General features: G+C 43.1%; 1 protein-coding gene and 1 pseudogene across 19 annotated transcripts in view; one reads left to right on the plus strand and one right to left on the minus strand.

The window, feature by feature from the left end:
* Nucleotides 1-16,880, minus strand: part of CCDC158 (coiled-coil domain containing 158) — a 115,993-nt gene that overhangs the window by 50,179 nt on the left and 48,934 nt on the right. For all 19 annotated transcript variants that reach the window (XR_003568470.1, XM_027854575.1, XM_027854566.1 and 16 more), the window contains 5 exons: nt 9,626-9,745; nt 8,191-8,388; nt 4,417-4,899; nt 2,436-2,625; nt 1,170-1,322 (listed from right to left, as the gene is read on the minus strand). Coding sequence is in view for 18 of the 19 variants with exons in the window: in XM_027854575.1 (XP_027710376.1) it covers nt 1,170-1,322; nt 2,436-2,625; nt 4,417-4,899; nt 8,191-8,388; nt 9,626-9,745 (1,144 nt within the window). In the remaining variant the exon portion in view is untranslated. The remainder of the gene's footprint in view (nt 1-1,169; nt 1,323-2,435; nt 2,626-4,416; nt 4,900-8,190; nt 8,389-9,625; nt 9,746-16,880) is intronic.
* Nucleotides 6,723-7,538, plus strand: LOC114037529 (annotated as a pseudogene).

Genomic DNA, 16,880 nt, shown 5'->3' on the forward strand with positions numbered 1-16,880 from the left:
ACTGAGAGCTAAGAAACAAACAAGGAAAATATATGATCCTTTAAAAACAAAAGAAAGGTCCTGGCTTGTGGTTCTTTAAATACCATTTGCTTGATTTAAAAAAAAAAAAGGCATTCCATAAATGTGGAATACCTCAGTCAGCTAGTCAAAGCCTTCAACGTGATACCTATGGGCTGTTTGGTTCTGTTCAACAGATGGCATGTGGATGGCACATGGCTTTCAATGGGAATTTTATTAATGACCTCCTGATTTATATAGTTACCAGAAATTAGTGAGAAACAGAAAACTTATACGTGATTTAGCCAGGTATAATTTGCCCACCATGACGTGGTTATGCAGACCAAGAGATAACTCTCCAGGTCAGTCCATTAACGTGGACAGACAGGGCTGCATTGGCGTGAGGAATAGGTAGGCCTTGCTTCTCTGGGTTTCCATTCTTTATACTTCTATCCCCCGTGCCTAGCACTTAATAAATAAAGACACGACTTACGGGTTTGGCCAGCAGCTCTACTTCTAGGACTTGGGCTCTACCACTGGTGGCCCCAGCTCCTCGACTTGCATGGAGCTCGCAGCGGTACTGTACATTCTTTGGAACATGTTATATTCCTGTCTAGTTCTTCTCTATATAAAGAAGTGGGATTTCGGGACATCAGAGGTAGCCAGAAGTGACTAACGTGGTCGTGATAACAATAGCTACAGCTGACATTTGTATGGTAACCTCCAGGATTACAAAGCCCTTTAAATCTCATTTCATTTGACCCTTGGAACAACTCTATAACCTATCAGGTGGGTTACAGATGAGGAAGTTGAGGCTCAGACATGCCCAAGGTTCTAGCAGCCATGAGCACTGCCACATTCAGACTCGCGCCTCCAGACTCTGGGCCCAGCGCTCCGGGTGCAGGTTTTGTTTTGTCTGCACAAAGCCACGGGAAGGAAGGTGTGCACCTTTTAGGAGCGACTGCTCCCTGCTCGGCAGGAAGGGAAGCCCCGCCCTGTAAGGACCCCTACTCTTGACCCGTGGGCCCCCTCACTAGGCCTCACCAATTCCTACGTGTCTGAGTGCCTGGAAGCAATGGCGGGCAGGGGAGGTGTTTCTTATCTGCAAATCTAGACCGGCGGAATCGGACACAGAAGAGAAGAAAGAAGAGAACCCGCTGTCTGTAGCATACCGTGGCCATCAGATCCTTCCATTGTCTTTAAAGTGTTTCTCGTTTGCTCCAGCTCGACCTGTGCAGATTTCAATTGCATTTTCAGCTTGTTTGTGGTGCATTCCATCTCTTCACTTTTGTTCCGATAATTTCTTTTTAAAACTTCGTAGTCCTCTGCACAATATAATACCAATTAACGGAAGACGACCTATTCTGCCCCACTGTCATGAGCCTAGTAGCTTTATCACAGCTAATGAAAGAAGACCTGTCATATGTACTTGCTTGCAGATTAGAGGATTAAAGGAAATTATTTTTTGTAACTAACAACTAGGAACAAAAGACTGCAAACAAGTCTCAGGTTATTAAAGTTGACTGAACTTGATTTTGGCACATAAAGTTACATCACTTTCGGCAAACTCAATGAAGCTATTAATTCCACGCTCTCAGACACAATGTACTTCTGGAGGTCCTCTCTTCAGGTAGGGATCACCAGAAGGCAAGAAAAAAAAAAACCTAATAAACTAAAATTTAGCCTGTCTGGTAAGACACTGATTGGCAAAAATCGCTCCATGAGCGATAAGAAGGGAAGTCTGGGCCTCATTAGGAGGTGTCAAATGAGGGACAAGTGGAAGATGGAGTGAAAAGGAGTGAATGGATGAAAATCTGGATCTCTCCAGCACACATGTAAGTTAAGGAGTGAGACTAGCGGCTGAAAATAGGTTTCCTGGCTTTATAAGGAGGACTCATCAGAAGAAGATGGCTTGAAGCTGCAGGTTCCCCTAAATATGACTTCCTTTGCATGTACTTTTTAAGAAACACAAGGGATATCTATATTATGTTAATGGTGGAGTGGGCTGTTTTTCTCCTCCCAATTAAGGATCCTAGGGCTTTCCTTCCAAGAAATTTCCAAGAGACTTGCTCACACTTGGTGCCTCATTATTCAATAAACCCTAATGAAATGTTAGGACTCGTTGGGCACGAGGGTTTTTTCCTCATGCTCATGAATCGAGTGCTGAATTTTATTGGCTGAGGCCGCTAAATGAAGTCAGAATGTGGTGAGTACAAGACAGGTATGCGTGTGGAACATGCTAGGTTCGTGTCATGAGCTTGGGCCGACACAGTGGGGGAAATGACCCCATTGGGATGGCACTGGGACCGGCCCGGACGTCACTCGTTTTGTCTGTCCTGATCCTGGGGTCCTGGGTAGGCATGGGGAGCTAGGGCGAGTGACTTTGATGGAGGCTGGGCCGGGTGGGCCGGGGGGGTCGGTGGGCTCTGGGGCCTTACCTGAAAGACTGCAGAGCTCATTCCGACTGTTTTTCACCTCAGCAAGGAGCTGGTCTCTCTCCTGCTTCATGTCCTTCACTACACGGAGCCGTTCAGATCCAGCATTCACCAGTTTCACCTTTTCAAGTTCCAAGTCACTTAGCCGAGCTTCAAGCTCCCGGATTTTTGAATCTTTCTTGTCTTTTATGATCTAATTGCAAGAATCAAGACAAAGGATTCAGAAACAGACCCATGCATAATGCATCCCTGTATTTATAATAACCTTGTTGTTGAATCATTTCAGTCATGTCTGACTCTTTGTCACCACATCTGGGGTTTTCTTGGCAAGGATACTAGAATGGCTTGCCATTTCCTTCGCCAGCTCATTTTGCAGATGAGGAAACTGAGACAAGCAGAGTTAAGTGACTTGCCCAAGGTCACATAGCTAGTAAGTGTCTGAGGCTGCATTTGAACTCAGTTCCTCCTAACTCCAAGCCAGTATCCTATCTACTGCGCCATCAAAGCTGCCTTATTTAACCTTATTTAAAGCATTAATAGAATGGATAAAATTAGAAGAAAAGGAAGCCCTTGTTAAAAACCCTTAGCAAAAAATAAATAAATAAAAATAAAACATAAAAACCCATAGCAAACTGCTGCAGGGGATATGAATCAACTCAGAAGCAGCCTTGCCCCTTCTAGCTACTTCAGTAGAAAAGCAGCAGATAGAAGATGGTGTGGAACAGTGAGAAGACCGATGGCTCAGGAGTCAGAGAACCTCGTTCCAAATCCCACCGTTGACGCTCGGATTCCCTGCACCTCGTTTGCTCATTGGCCCCCCTAGAAGATGGTTCTATGCATTTGAAAACTGCAGCCCTACGTTGGGAGCTGCAAGCTAGACCGCTCTGTGGACAGGCGGTGGAGTTCTCCCTCAGGCTAAAGATAGATACAGTCATCCCTTCCCCATCGCGACTTTCCCCATCGTGGTTTTGATATATCCCAGGTCAGTGTAAGAAATTAAATGGGAATTTAATTGGGGGAGTTTTCTGGAAGCCGTAAACAACACAGAAAAGCCAGCAGACAACACAGAAAAGTTTAGAAACTCAGAAATGCAGAATTGTTATAGAAAAGGCATTCCAGTAGACTCTAGCATCATACGAGAAAAGGCTAGCTCCTTACATGATTTCCTAAAGGAAAATGAGGGTGAAGGGTTTAACTCTGTGGATTTTACACAGGTTTTCCAGACCCCGGGGGCACCACATCCCTGACCCCCATGAAGTGGAAAGGATAACTGCAGATGCCCAGAACTGGACTAACCCCTCGGGGTCTATCTGTTCCTCATTCCCCATTTCTGCGGGTGGAACTGTCCTTTTTCCCAGTCACCCACGCTCAAGAGCTCAGAGTCCTCTCTGTCTTCCAGTGTCTTCCCCTTCCCTCACTCCTTGGATCCAACTGGTTCTCAAATCCTAGTCTTCCTAACCCAGAATGCTTGTGCCCGGCTGCTTCCTTCCATGCCCACTGCTGTCATCACCCCATCTCAGGCCCAAATCACTTCCCGCCAGGATTGGGATAGCTGTCTCCTAAGGTTATCTCCCTGCTGCTCCAACCCACTACCAGATTGAATTTTTATGAAACTTCATCATGCCATACCCTGCCTGAGAACTTCTAATAGTACTCTACAGTTAAAGGAATTTTTGTGGGTCCTGGCCCCTTTGGCAGCCTGGTGAAAACTAGAGACCACCTCTCAGAATCATTCTTAAATACATAAAATAAAATACACAGAGTTATCAAAGAAACCACTTAGGTTGAAATACAGTTATCAAAAAAAAATTGTTTTTATGTTCATAGGCCTCCTGTCTACACAGTCACTCACACTGGTGCATTACGCTAATCCAATTGTTTTACTTTAATGCTTCTGCTACTCAAAACTGGACTGTTCCATCTTAATAGGACAGAAGAAAGAGGTTTTCAGAAACTTAGCCCCTGAAGACCTGGAGTCATGTACCTTGAATTCCTGTAATTCCAGCTTCCGGTCATTGATCTCTTTCTCGAGCTGAGTTTTCTCCACTTGCATGGCCCCGGCCGTACGCCCATGCTGGCCAACCAGCTGAGTCACGTTCTCGATCTGCTGACGCAAGATCTCGATCACCTTGTCCTTCTCCACCATCTGCAGCTTGAGGGCCTCGCACTCTGACTGCACGTTCCGGAGGTGGTCCCCTTCGTTTTTTAGGTGCTGGAGCTCCTGTAACTTTAAGTCAACCCTCGAACGCAGCTTAGTGATCTCTGTGTTGGTGACCTCAATGGCTTGCTCTTTCTCTTGCAGAGACAGCGTTAGGTCAGACACGGTCCTCTCAGAGCTTTCCAGAATCATCTTCTTGGCGGTCAGCTCTTCCACGACTTTGCGGAGCATCTCTTTGGTGGACTCCAACTGAGCGGTCAAGGCAGACACTTTCTCTAGGCTTTCATTCTTTCCCTGAATTGCTGCCATCTGAGGGTTGACAGAAAAGAGTGCTTCATGGATTTGTAAGAATGACAAGGAGAGGCAGGCAACATGGTAAAGGTGTATGGATCACTGACTCTATGTGAGTAAACTAATGAACTGCCTAGGGACAAAACCTTCAAACCGACTGACTCTGAAGACTTAGCTCCGATGGAAGAAGAGAGAAGTCCGGCATACGCTCATTTAAAGGCAGCCTGACAAGATGTCGGGAAGAGGGCTGGAGAGGGCTTAACAAAGTCATCAGGGTCTAACGTGCTGCTGTTCCAGGGTGGAAGGCCGGGAAGGTTCTTTTCCTCTAAAGAAGTTGTAGAGGCCAAGTGGAACTTCAGGCAGAATTCTAGAATGTGTTCTTAAAGGAGTGTGGAGTGAACTTCTAGAAAAAGAAGCCTGCTTGGCCTCCCATCGAGAACAGGTCTTATAGCCCCATTTCCTTTTGTTATTGGGCTACTAGTCTCAGAGATCAGAGGAATGGGGTAGATAGAGTTTATCTGGAGTTTGGCAAACTATTCCACTTAGTGTCTTGTGGAAAAAAAACGGAAATGCATGGGCCCCAAGGCAAGACAGTTAGATTGAATGGCCCAAGCCAAGGAGCACCCTTTTTATCAGCGCCATGTCGACTTGGAAGGAGATCTCCAGGGTCATGCCCCAGGTAGCTGCGCTGTTTAATATTTTTAACAATGACTGGGACAAAAGCAGAGATGGAATGCTTACCAAATCTGCAGACAGCAAACTTTTAAGAAGGACAGCTAACACAGTAGATGATAAAGTCAAGGTACAATAGGATCTCAATAGGCTAGAACCCTAGGCCGAACCTAATAACACAGAATTTAATAGAGGGAAATCTCACCTTCTGATGCAGCAAATCAGCATCACAAGTACAAATATGGGAGGTGTGACTAGATGGAAGTTCATGAGAAAAAAAGAGCTAATAAAAATTAGATCCATGAGACTGCAAGTTCAATAGCACAAATATGGCCATTAGTTTGTTTTTTTCAATTGCACTAGGTCTGGGGACCCAGAAGGTCTGCAGCCCTGCTGCACTCTGCCTTGGTCAGGACCATTTCTGGACTCCTGTGCTCAGTGGCTGCCACACTGAAGAGCTAGAGAATGTCCAAGGGAGGATGACCAGGTCCCAGGAGGATTCGCTGAAGGAACTAGAGATATTTAACTTAGAGAAGACATGGGGTTGGGAGGAGGAGGGAACATTGTACTATCTTCAAGAACTTAAAGGCTCTCAGGAAGAAAGGAATTTGACCGTCTTGGCTTTGCTCCAGAGAACAGAACTGAGACTCATCGGGGAAGCTGCAGGGACGTTTCCTAACTTTTAGAGCTTTATAAAAGTACAGTGTGCTGCCTCCCTGAGGTCTCTAAGAAAAGGCTCAATCACCACTCGTTGGACTGTTGCAGGGTGGATTCCTGCTTTATGGGGCTTGGAATAGATGCCTCTAAGGTTCTGTCCAGCCCTGGCCCTGTGCAGGATCTGGCCCTGACGTTTGTGTGAGCTCAGAACAAGTTGGGTGGTGAGTGTTAGCGTGGCCTTGGCAATAAAGGGCACAACCCCAAGCTTCCCCAAAAGGCAAAGATCTACTGGCCATTCGGGCCCCCATTGCCATAATTATAACAGCCAATTAATAAAAAGCCAGAGGGGTGAGCCTGTGTGATTTGCCCCCTGGGGCAGGTTGTAGGGGTTCCCTGATGGAGCCCACGGAGGCGGAGGCTGTAGGTAATTAGGCGGAAGGAGGGGTTTTAGTCTTTTTACGGGGTTCACCCATCACAGGGATCTTGGACAGGAGGGTACCTTGGTTTAAAAAATGACCAGATGGGCATGCACCAACACAACACATAGTAAAAAGGCTTTGAAGGCAACATCATGGGAAGAGATGAAGAAGGGCTCTATGGAGAGAGAGCAACCCAGCATCTACAAAAGGATTAACACTTTCATCCCAGTGGTCGCCCCCTAAAGAATGATACACTCCTTGACACATACTAGCTGTGTGACCCTGGGAAAGTCACTTATCCCGACTGCCTCACCAAAAAGATAAAAAAAAGAATGACACACCCCAACCAGAAAACAGAAAGAAAGCCTCTTACACCAATCAAGATGTAAATGGGATCATGGAATATCTAAGACAAAATGGGAAGGTGACAGCAGCAGAGAGCCTGGAAATGAGAGAAAAAATAGCAACAGCTCTCAGAAAAGATAGTTGCCAAGAAAGAAGGAAGTTGAAAAGACAAAATTTAAAGAAACATGCCCAAGTCTGTTTACCAGTGCTGAAAGCAAGGTCATGGACTGCCCCGCTGTTCTCGAGAGTCAACATATGGGCACTGGGATTGGTTACTGATGTGGGTCCATTGAACGTGAAATAACCAAATGCAAAGTCAAAGTAGACCAGCTACGGGAGAGTTTCCTCATTTGTGGAGAGAAGGACACCTTGTCCTGATCTTGTCCTGATAATCCTAAAGGACTTTATGCTGAAGGTGGTGGTTGTAGACTTGGTGGTTTTGTGGAACATTTTAAGAAAGATTGCCCTGAAAATCAGAATTCAGATAACATGGTCACAGTGGATTGTTGGACTGAGGGGATGAGTGCAGATTATGAAGACATTTTGGAGACTCCTATACCATAAAAATCAAAAAAATGAGTAGCCAAGGTTGTTAACTTTTGATAGCAGATAGATACCACCTTACAGTGCTATAGTTTGAATGTGTCAAAATTCCTTTTCTGGAACTCTGTGCATTGACGAGTAGTAATACCAGCATGAAGCACTCAAAAACAAGCATTTGATGTTTAAATTGGAGTTCTGGGGGAAACCCTAGTCCTTAACAAAATAGCACCTGCAAAGCCTGAATGATACCAATTGATAAGAATCTTGCTTTCTCCAAAATAATGAAATAATTTGAACAGTCAAAAAACAGGACCTTCTGCATATAGAGGTGAACTTTTTATATTTTTATAAAACTTACATTTCTTTATGTAACTTATTTGAGTACAACGGTATTTTAAGAGTTCAAATTTTTCTAGTATCCTAAAATTTATTCTGCTTTTGAATATTTAATAAAAATGACTTTACCTAAAAAAAAATACAAAAGAAAAGGCCCTGAGTTGTTTTTACAGAGGATACAGAACTGTCTCATAGACATGCATGATTAGCGTAAATCTGTAATTTAGAAGTATTGCCAGGAAGCTCCCCAAAGTTACACCAAAGAGCAGTGGGGCTGTCCCCTCTTCTCCAGGAAACCCTCCAAGGAGAATCAGGGGGCGGGCCCTCGATGCCTCACCTGGCGCTCCATCTGCCCTTGGCACTCAGTCTTCATGGTTTTCACTAGCGTCTCCAGACGCTGCACCTCCATGTTCCTGTCGTCCAGCTCTCGGCGCAGGTGATCGATGGTGATGCTGTTGCCAGTGTCTCTGTCCCAAAGCCGCTTGTTCTGTTCCTTCTCCAGACTTAGCTCCTTTTCCCTCTTATGTAAATCAGCCTACAAGAAGGGAGGGAGGTTTTCTCGTAGCTCACAGACCTCGTTAAACAAAGTTACACTTCGATTTCTCTCTGATGAGCCGATACCACCCCACATAAGTTTTTATCAGTTTCAGAAAAACCTTTGCATTGTCTCATTTGTCATGCCAGAATGACCCGAGTATCTGATTTGTTACCAACTGTCTGGAAAAGAGTTTGAAAATTTAAAGAAAAGTTCTCCCAAAATGAGACTAGCACATTGTTTTATTTTGTTTTGTTTTGTTTTAAGGGGCAAAGAATTAATATACAGCAACAAGGCTGACGTGGCAATATCATATTCTTAGGTCATGTTAACTTGAGTGCGAAGTCCTACTTTCTAACCACAGGAGACCTTTTGGAAGCCTGGCCATCTTGTATCTAACTAAAAGGCAAAGATCATATTTAACTTGTTAATTACTACAGACATTTTCCACATAGACTCTCCCCTAGAACTGTATAGAAGGATCACTAGTCTAAGACACGCTGATTGTCACTGTGTTTGTCTTTGGTTCTTAAAGAGAACCATGACTTCAGGGAGACGATGACATGACTTGCAATTGACTTAGCTCTCCGGCCTGTCTAGCCCAAGACAGCGTGGCAGTGGGACTGCAGCAGGGCTCTAAACACAGAAGGGCCATTGGTCTGGTCCTTTCTATGGGCTCTAGCTTTATCACACCTCCTGTCCATGTCCCCCTTGGGTCTGAGTGGGTATCGCAGTTATGCCTCCATCACACCCTCTGCCCGTGAGGTGTGTTGGAGCCTCTAAGAGTGACCGGCTGCCTCCACGCAGCTTACAACGAGGGAGTGTTGCTTATTTTATATTTATGCCAACATTTTATTCAGCATCCAGTGCATAGCTGGCCTATTTGTTCGCAGTTTGGGACAGTCTGACTTTATATTGAACACTGCTTTTGCCCCAATATATTATTTAGCAGTTTGAAAGACTTTCTTTCCTATTCCTAAACCCAAGCAATGCCAACTGTAAAATGTGAGGATAGCAAATAGGTACAATTTGAAATTTTATTTACATGTAATCAGAATCACTACCTAGAAAAAGTCTGTTTTCACATCAACAATTAAAGGGCAAAACACATTAAACATTTCAATTGGAATTTTTAAAAGGAAAATATAGTTCTGTAGGAAATTTCACTGACATTTGGGAAAAAAAAATTCCTTCAACTCTCTTTTTGTAGTTCCTGTCTTAAGCACACAAGTCCTACCAGCAGCTTCTGAAGTTGGTCGTCCAGGTTTCCAGATTCCTGACTGAACTGGTCACGCTCAGTGCGGGCCTCAGTCAGCTCTGAGTTGGCCAGAACCAACTGCTTCTCCAGGTCTTCGATCTAGAGGGTAAGCACAAGAGGATTAAATTAAATTAATCAGAATTACAATTACAATTAAAGGGGGTCACAAAGAGTCAGATGCAAGTGAAAATGACTGAACAACAACAAAAATATCCAAAACCATTGTTCACCTGGTTGATCTCATTGATGGTTATTAACTTTATTTTTCATTTATATGAAGAGAAGAAAACTTAGAAACAAACATATGATGATTTAAAAACTTTGTTTAGCTGTTTCTTGCCCAGTGAAATAGTTCAATACTAAGGGTAAATTTCTGATCCCCTTGGATTCTAAGAATATCAATGAAGATCTTTTTCCAACAAGGAAATTGGACTAAGGGACCCTTAAAGTCTCTTTCAACTTTAATTCTGTTTAATTATGATGGAATTATTTTTGATAAGTATTATATAGTCACATCTTAATTATCTGTGGTGTTGGAGACGGTGATAACGTGGACAAACGAAATCCACAGTTTTTTGCCAGTCTATTTTTTTCTCTGAGTTTTGGGTTTTTTTTTTCATTCAGACTGATAAATATCAATTCATTTAGTTTTCTTCCCATTCTCTAGCCTCTGCAGCAATATTAAAAATGGGGAAAGAAAAGGTAGGCAGTCAAAGGGTAAAAGGAAGAGAAACAAGGCACACGGATAATCCACAAACTGAATGAACAGATAAGGAGTAGCCCAAAATTGATTGTTAGTGTCATGTTAATGCAAATTAATATTCCCAGCTGGAAAAACAATGAGCAAGATCATGAATTACGAGTCTTCTTATATTTCTATCAATATCTAATGATTTATCCACCTACATAGGATATTCTGCCTTCATTAAAATCAATGTTTATTAGTAAATGTGTTTAAATCTACACTCATGGTTATGACTTCAGGAATACTTAGAATGAAAGAATAAATGACATTTAATTGAGTGGGACATAATTTATTTCTAAGTACCTAAACTCAATTATGTTGTGCCACATATTCAGGACCAAAAAATCTCTGATTTAAAAACTTGCTAGCCCTTAGCACGTTGAATCTGAGCTGTAACTGGGCAATGGTTGAGTCTTTGCCGCAGGGTGCCAAAGTTAGAGGGTGCTGACAGTACTTGTCCTTCAGGAGGATAGAAACAACAGAGCTTAGCGTAGCATGGAGAGTAATTAAAATCGGCAGCCACCAGAGGGCCACTAGGGTGACCTGCTCCTCCTCCTCTTCAGCAATCCATCCATTGTCTTGATTACTGACAAGTGGTAGCGGAAAGTATCCTACCAGTAAACCTCTTCACCTGTTACAGCTCTTTCAGGAAGCTGGTGGAGGAGCAAACAATACCACCTGCGCTAAATATGCCCAGATGTTGAATGAGACGGGATTATTGAATGGCAACACTCATGATCTGCCACTCGCTACTCACTACAGGAATCGAGCTATCATTGGACAGTTGGCAGCGACCAATCCCCTCATTTTACAAATCTGGAGAAGTAACACGACTTTTCCATGGTCACACAAATAGTAAGGGACAAAGCCCCGAACCCAGCTCTCTGTTCTCAAATCCACTAAATCATTAAAACTGAGTGCCAGAAGGACAAATTGTTTGTTGAGCCTGGGTCTTCTTTGGGTATCCGTCTGCTCTGTCTTGCTCCATTGGGGTGAGTGATCTGCCAAAATAGCGCTGCCACGACATTCTTCCTAAAGCACAGGCGTCTGTTCGTCCCCTGCCCACAAGCCTGCAGCGGTTCCCCACGGAGGAGAAGAGGAGAAGAAGGGGCATTCCTTGGCCTGACACTTGAGGCCCACCCCAATCTGGTTCCAAGTGACCCTTCCAACCTTCTCTGCCTCCTCTGTTCCAGCAGAACTGGACACCCCATCTGGCCCCCCCATGCATGTTAGACATTCCACAAGCACAGGTCCTTCCTCAAATCTGCCCTTCCGAATCCTTGCCTTCCTTCTTTCAAAGCTTGGTTCCTGTGCTACCTCCTCCGTGAAGACTTCCTTGATCCACCCCTTCACCTGCCCCCTTCCACCTCCCAGGCTGCATGCTTTCCCTCTTCAAATATCTCGTATTAGATCCGCTTAGGTACACGCTGCATTCCCACTCACATACACCAGCAGACCAAAGAGCAGCGGCGTCAAACTCCAGTAGAGACAGGGGCCACTTATTTGTACAGAAGGATGAGTGTGGGCTGCAAATTGGCTTAGCTTCAAAATGTGACGCTCTCTCTAACGGGAATTTGAACTCAGACAAATGAAGGACAAGAAAGAAGAAATGGTAAAGAAGTTCCAAACCGTAAAGACTCCCCTTCTGCCACTGGATGACCTAGGTCCTCTTACCGTAGGAGAAAATAAGAAACATCATCTTAAGACTACCAAGAAAGTAGCTTTCGGTCTTACAAACGATCCTATAAAAGGAGAATTGATGAATGGGAGAAGGGACATTCCGAAACTTCACCTGAGTAGTCCCTTGTTCCCTTCCTTTTTTCTCACAGCAATTTCATTCTTCCCAACCCACCCCCCTTACACTTTCTGCTGTCTCTGGTGTCACTAGTGAGCACCTTTTGTCAAATGCAGGAGTCTTTTTTTTTTCAGCCTCCTTGACATCAGCAGTTTTTCACATTTCTACTGATTGTTCCTCTTCCCTTACACTTAATGTAGGTGTTTCCCAATGAACCAGCCTTAGGCCACATCTCTTCTCCCTTGGCAATTTTATTTACTCCAATGGCTTTGAGCAACAGAACATAGTGGACTTGGAGTCAGCAATGCCTGGATTTAAATCCCAAACAGCACGTCACCTTTCTGAGCCTCAGTTTCTTCATTTATAAAATGAGGATAACTACTACTTACTTCGCAGGCACTCCACAAATTGGCATCATTTCACCTTCTTCTGTTACTTGTCTCCTGAACTGACCATGCACAATTGTGAATTAGACCCTTCTGTGCTGATATCTTATCCCCCAACTAACTGGACTATCATATCCTGGGATCTCAGACCCCTGCAAAGTGCAAAATAAAAAAATCTGCAAAATAAAATATGATGTTCTCTATGTTTTATTGTATTTTTATTTTAAGTACTTCCCCATTACATTTGGCACGGGGAGTGCTGTGGGCCTGCCCATGTGTTCTGGCCATGTGCCTGACACTCCAACTTGTAGAAGACTGAGACTTTCATATTTGAATCCCCACTAGCCCAAAGCCTTTGCACACTGGGCACTTAACAAAAGATTACTGAACTTAAATTATCTGAATGGAATATATACGTATGTACACGCATAAATGTGTGTGTATACACACACCTAACTAGGATAGAAGCATTAAACAAAACTTCACCAATGACGAGGGGTGCAGCATTAGATTACTCCAAAAGGATAACGGCCTGTGAGGTGACTTATTCATTTGTGCACATCCTAAATAAGGAAATTCTGCCTAGTTATATGGCCCTAAGGAAATAACCTGAGCCCACGATGGTGAGAAAAGAAATTATGTGCTTGGGAAAACCTGACCACATCCCTGTGAAGTTGGCATTAGAAATTCCCGAAATTGCATTAATCCTTTTAGCTCCCATTGTTACTTATTTTTAATAGAAAATCTAAATCTTGACAACATGATATAGTGGTACATATATCCAGGGCTAAAGGTCAGGAGGACCCGAGCAAATCTTACTGCTGCGTGAATCTTACCTCCCAATTTTAACGGGATGTGCAAGCAATTCTTTAAATCAGCTGAACAACTGGACTGGATTTTCCCCAGCCTGCATCCCATAGGCTTCCCTGGAAATGTCATACATGAAGAAGTCTTAAAGGAGCCTGGGCCCTCAGGAATTATCTTCAGCTTACCATGAATTATTGGAAATAAGAGCAGGAATATGGTTTAAGTTTGAAAACTGTCACCAATTTCTTGACATAACGCTACTTTCCAGAGGTTTTAGGGAGAGTCAAACTGCGCTCTTTGCGGTGGCCTTCCACTCTAATTGGGGGCAGTCACTCTTGATGCCTCTATGGGTCATTCATTTCCCTACTATTAGTCATGGAGATCCTGGAGGACGAGTGAAATAGGGGATGGAGAAATGAACATAGGGAATAACAAGGCAGACAAGAAACAAAAAAAGAAATAGGACAGAAATGACAAACATTAAAAGAAAAACAGAATTCGTCAGGAAAGAGATAAGGGCAGTAGAAACTACATTCTGATAGCTGTGGAGATCAGTACTTCCCAACTGGTCCATGGTAATGGTCCACAGTAATGGTCCACGGTAATCTGCAGATTCCTATTGGTCCACAGTTCTGTCTAATTTATTCATTTATTCATTTTTTGATAGATCTGTGTAAGGAAGTCCCTGCTACTCCATCAATGCAGACAAGCTACACGGCTGAAACAAAGAATCAGACCCGGGCTGGAAGTGACCACAGCGACCATCTGGTCCAGTTTCCATGAGGCACAAGGAGTTTAGGTGACTTGTCCAGGGTCATACAGGTGTAAATGTCAGAAACAAAATCTGAACTTGAGTCTTCTGACTCCAGAGTCAGGACTATATTGCATCAAAAATATCTAGCTTGTCTGAGAAATCTCTCAGGGGTACTGGCCACCAAGCCGTCATGTGTCAGAGGCAGGTTTTGAACTCCGGTCCTCCCAACTCCAAAGCTAGCTCTGTATATATATACCACTATATCATGTTGTCAATTTTTATTCCTCTAAAAAGTTTTTAAACCATCAAACCTCCTTAATACCAAAAGCCTATTAACTTCCAACACACACACACACACCCCAGCATCCCCTGTCTCCTGGTGATCTGTTCACCCTCACTCCTTCCTCCTCCACTCAACAAGAGCTGCTACAAGCAAATGTGTTTGGGATAGAGAATCTGAGACACAATTTGTAGGTACTGTTTCCCTACAGTATAATTTGACCTGGGAAACACCAGCACATACCACAATCTGCTAGGAACCTAACTAGGGGAGTAGTTTTGGACTTCTGAGTTGTCTAACGCTATCCTTTTGTCAAGACATTTCCAGCAAAGAGTTGAACAGTTTATTAACGCACCCTCATTAAGTACCAACTTATTTGCCACCTAGGAAATTAGTTACCTGCCAGACTCGATCTCTAAATCCTAATTAGCCCAGCGGTTTCTCTCTCTCTAAGTTAGTTCTGAAAGCTAAGTTCAGTTACTGATTTGCCCAAAGTTAGGCAGAAGCAGATGATGGAAGCAGAATTCAAATCTTCTACCTTCCAATCCTAGGACTTTTTTCATAAATCTGGGAGGTCAGTCTTACAAAACCAACTATAAATGTTTATTCTAATATTCTTTACAATAAACGTTAAAACATTTTAAAGCTGTGTCCCCCGTGAAAAGCTGATGTTGATGTATACAGTAAATTTTATATTCATTATTATATAACTCCAAGACTACTAAGGCATAGCCTTATTATTCATGGGCCTCATGTTTAAACCATGCATTCATTTTTCTGTGCTTTTATCCTCATGTAAAGAAGGCTGTTTGAAAAGGCAGAGCTGCTTTTCTTTCTGACCTCCCAGGCTTCTTTTAATTCCTAACTAAAATCTCACCTCCTCCAGGAAGCTTTCCCCAACCTTCTTAATTCCTTCGCCTTCCCTCTGTTAATTATCTCCTATTTATCCTGTATATAACTTGTTTTGTACATATATGTTTGCATGTTGTCTCCTCCATTAAACTGTAAGCTCCTTGAGGGCAGGGGCCGTCTTCTGCTTCTTTTTGTATCCCCAGCACTTAGCACAGGGCCTGGCACATAGCAAGCACTTGGTAAATGTTTACTGATTAATTGAAGAGATAAATGGCACAGATAATAACTCACATCTATATTGGACTTTAAGGTTTACAAAATAATTTCCACTCAACTTTGTGATATGAGCTAGGAAGCACAAATACCATAGATTGCATTTTAGAGACAAAAAAACAGAGCTCAGAGAGGACAAGTGACTCGCCTAGGGTCCCACAAACTGGTGGATGTCAGTCTGGATTTGAATCCTCATCTTAGAATTCACCAGCTTGTCTTGCTGGACCATGTAGCTGCTACAGCTCTCAGAGCTGCCAGAAAGGAATCATTTCTCAAATCAGCTCCTTATCTCGGGGCATAAATACAGCAATTCAAACTCGGTGGCTCAATGGCTTCTGGGAAATCAATATGGATTAATGTTGTCAACAGATAGGAATCTCTCAGTTCTCATTAGCATTCTTGTCGTATATACAGTTAATGATTTTAGGCATATTTTTAAAAAGTAAGTAGGAATATTCAGCTATGCAAACCTCCATCTTTTGCTGGATTAGTAATCGTAACAGTAAGGCATCAATCTGTTCAGACCACTCTGGTTTGGGAGTTTTTTGTTTTGTTTGAAGGGAGGGATGTATGTTCAAAAAACAAGAGGCAAAGCTGGCTTTTTTCTAGGTTTCTTTCCCTTTATCTGTCCTTCCCAACCATGGCTATTAATTTACTGTTAGTAAAGTTAATAAAATGAACTTTATCTGCCACTAACCTAGTAGAAATCATTATTGCCCTCAGCCAAATGTCCATCTGACTATGACAAAGAATCCTCCTACTTTCTGCTTTGGAATTTGGTGTTACAGGCTTGTGGCGGGATATTCTACTGATCATTTTCACTTAAAAATACATTTTAGATGACTGTAACCACGGCGTCACCAATGCCTGCTGGACAGATGTAGCATAGTAAGAACACAGCCTAGTCTTAGCTTTCTGCCTAGGCATAGTGAGGGGTGAGAAGTTCCTCCAGACCCCTGTGGGAACATCTGTTTTGTAGTTGTCAAAACTGGACCCAATTGCTATAGCTTTGCTTTTACCTTTCACTTTTTTTGGTGGTAATTACAATTTTTTTCTGACTTAATTAAAAAAAAGTAATTAATGGAGAGTGAAAGGGAAAACCACTGAAATAGCAGCTGAGCTGATACTGACAGCTGTCAAAACACTGTAAAGAAAAGCCTTTTGTAATGTTCAGAACAGACGTTCATAGCTAAGACCACTCAAAGGGTTTTTTTTCCTTTATTTTTAAATAGCAGCACTGGTTTTCCCTTTCACCATCTAGATGGTTTTTTGGTGTGTGTGTGTGTGTGTGTGTGTCTGTGTCTGTGTCTGTGTCTGTGTGTGTGCATGTGTTTTAGTTTGG

This window comes from Vombatus ursinus, unplaced genomic scaffold (genome assembly GCF_900497805.2).
Source record: "Vombatus ursinus unplaced genomic scaffold, bare-nosed wombat genome assembly UNPS02010461.1, whole genome shotgun sequence".
NCBI classification, from domain to species: Eukaryota; Metazoa; Chordata; class Mammalia; order Diprotodontia; family Vombatidae; genus Vombatus; species Vombatus ursinus.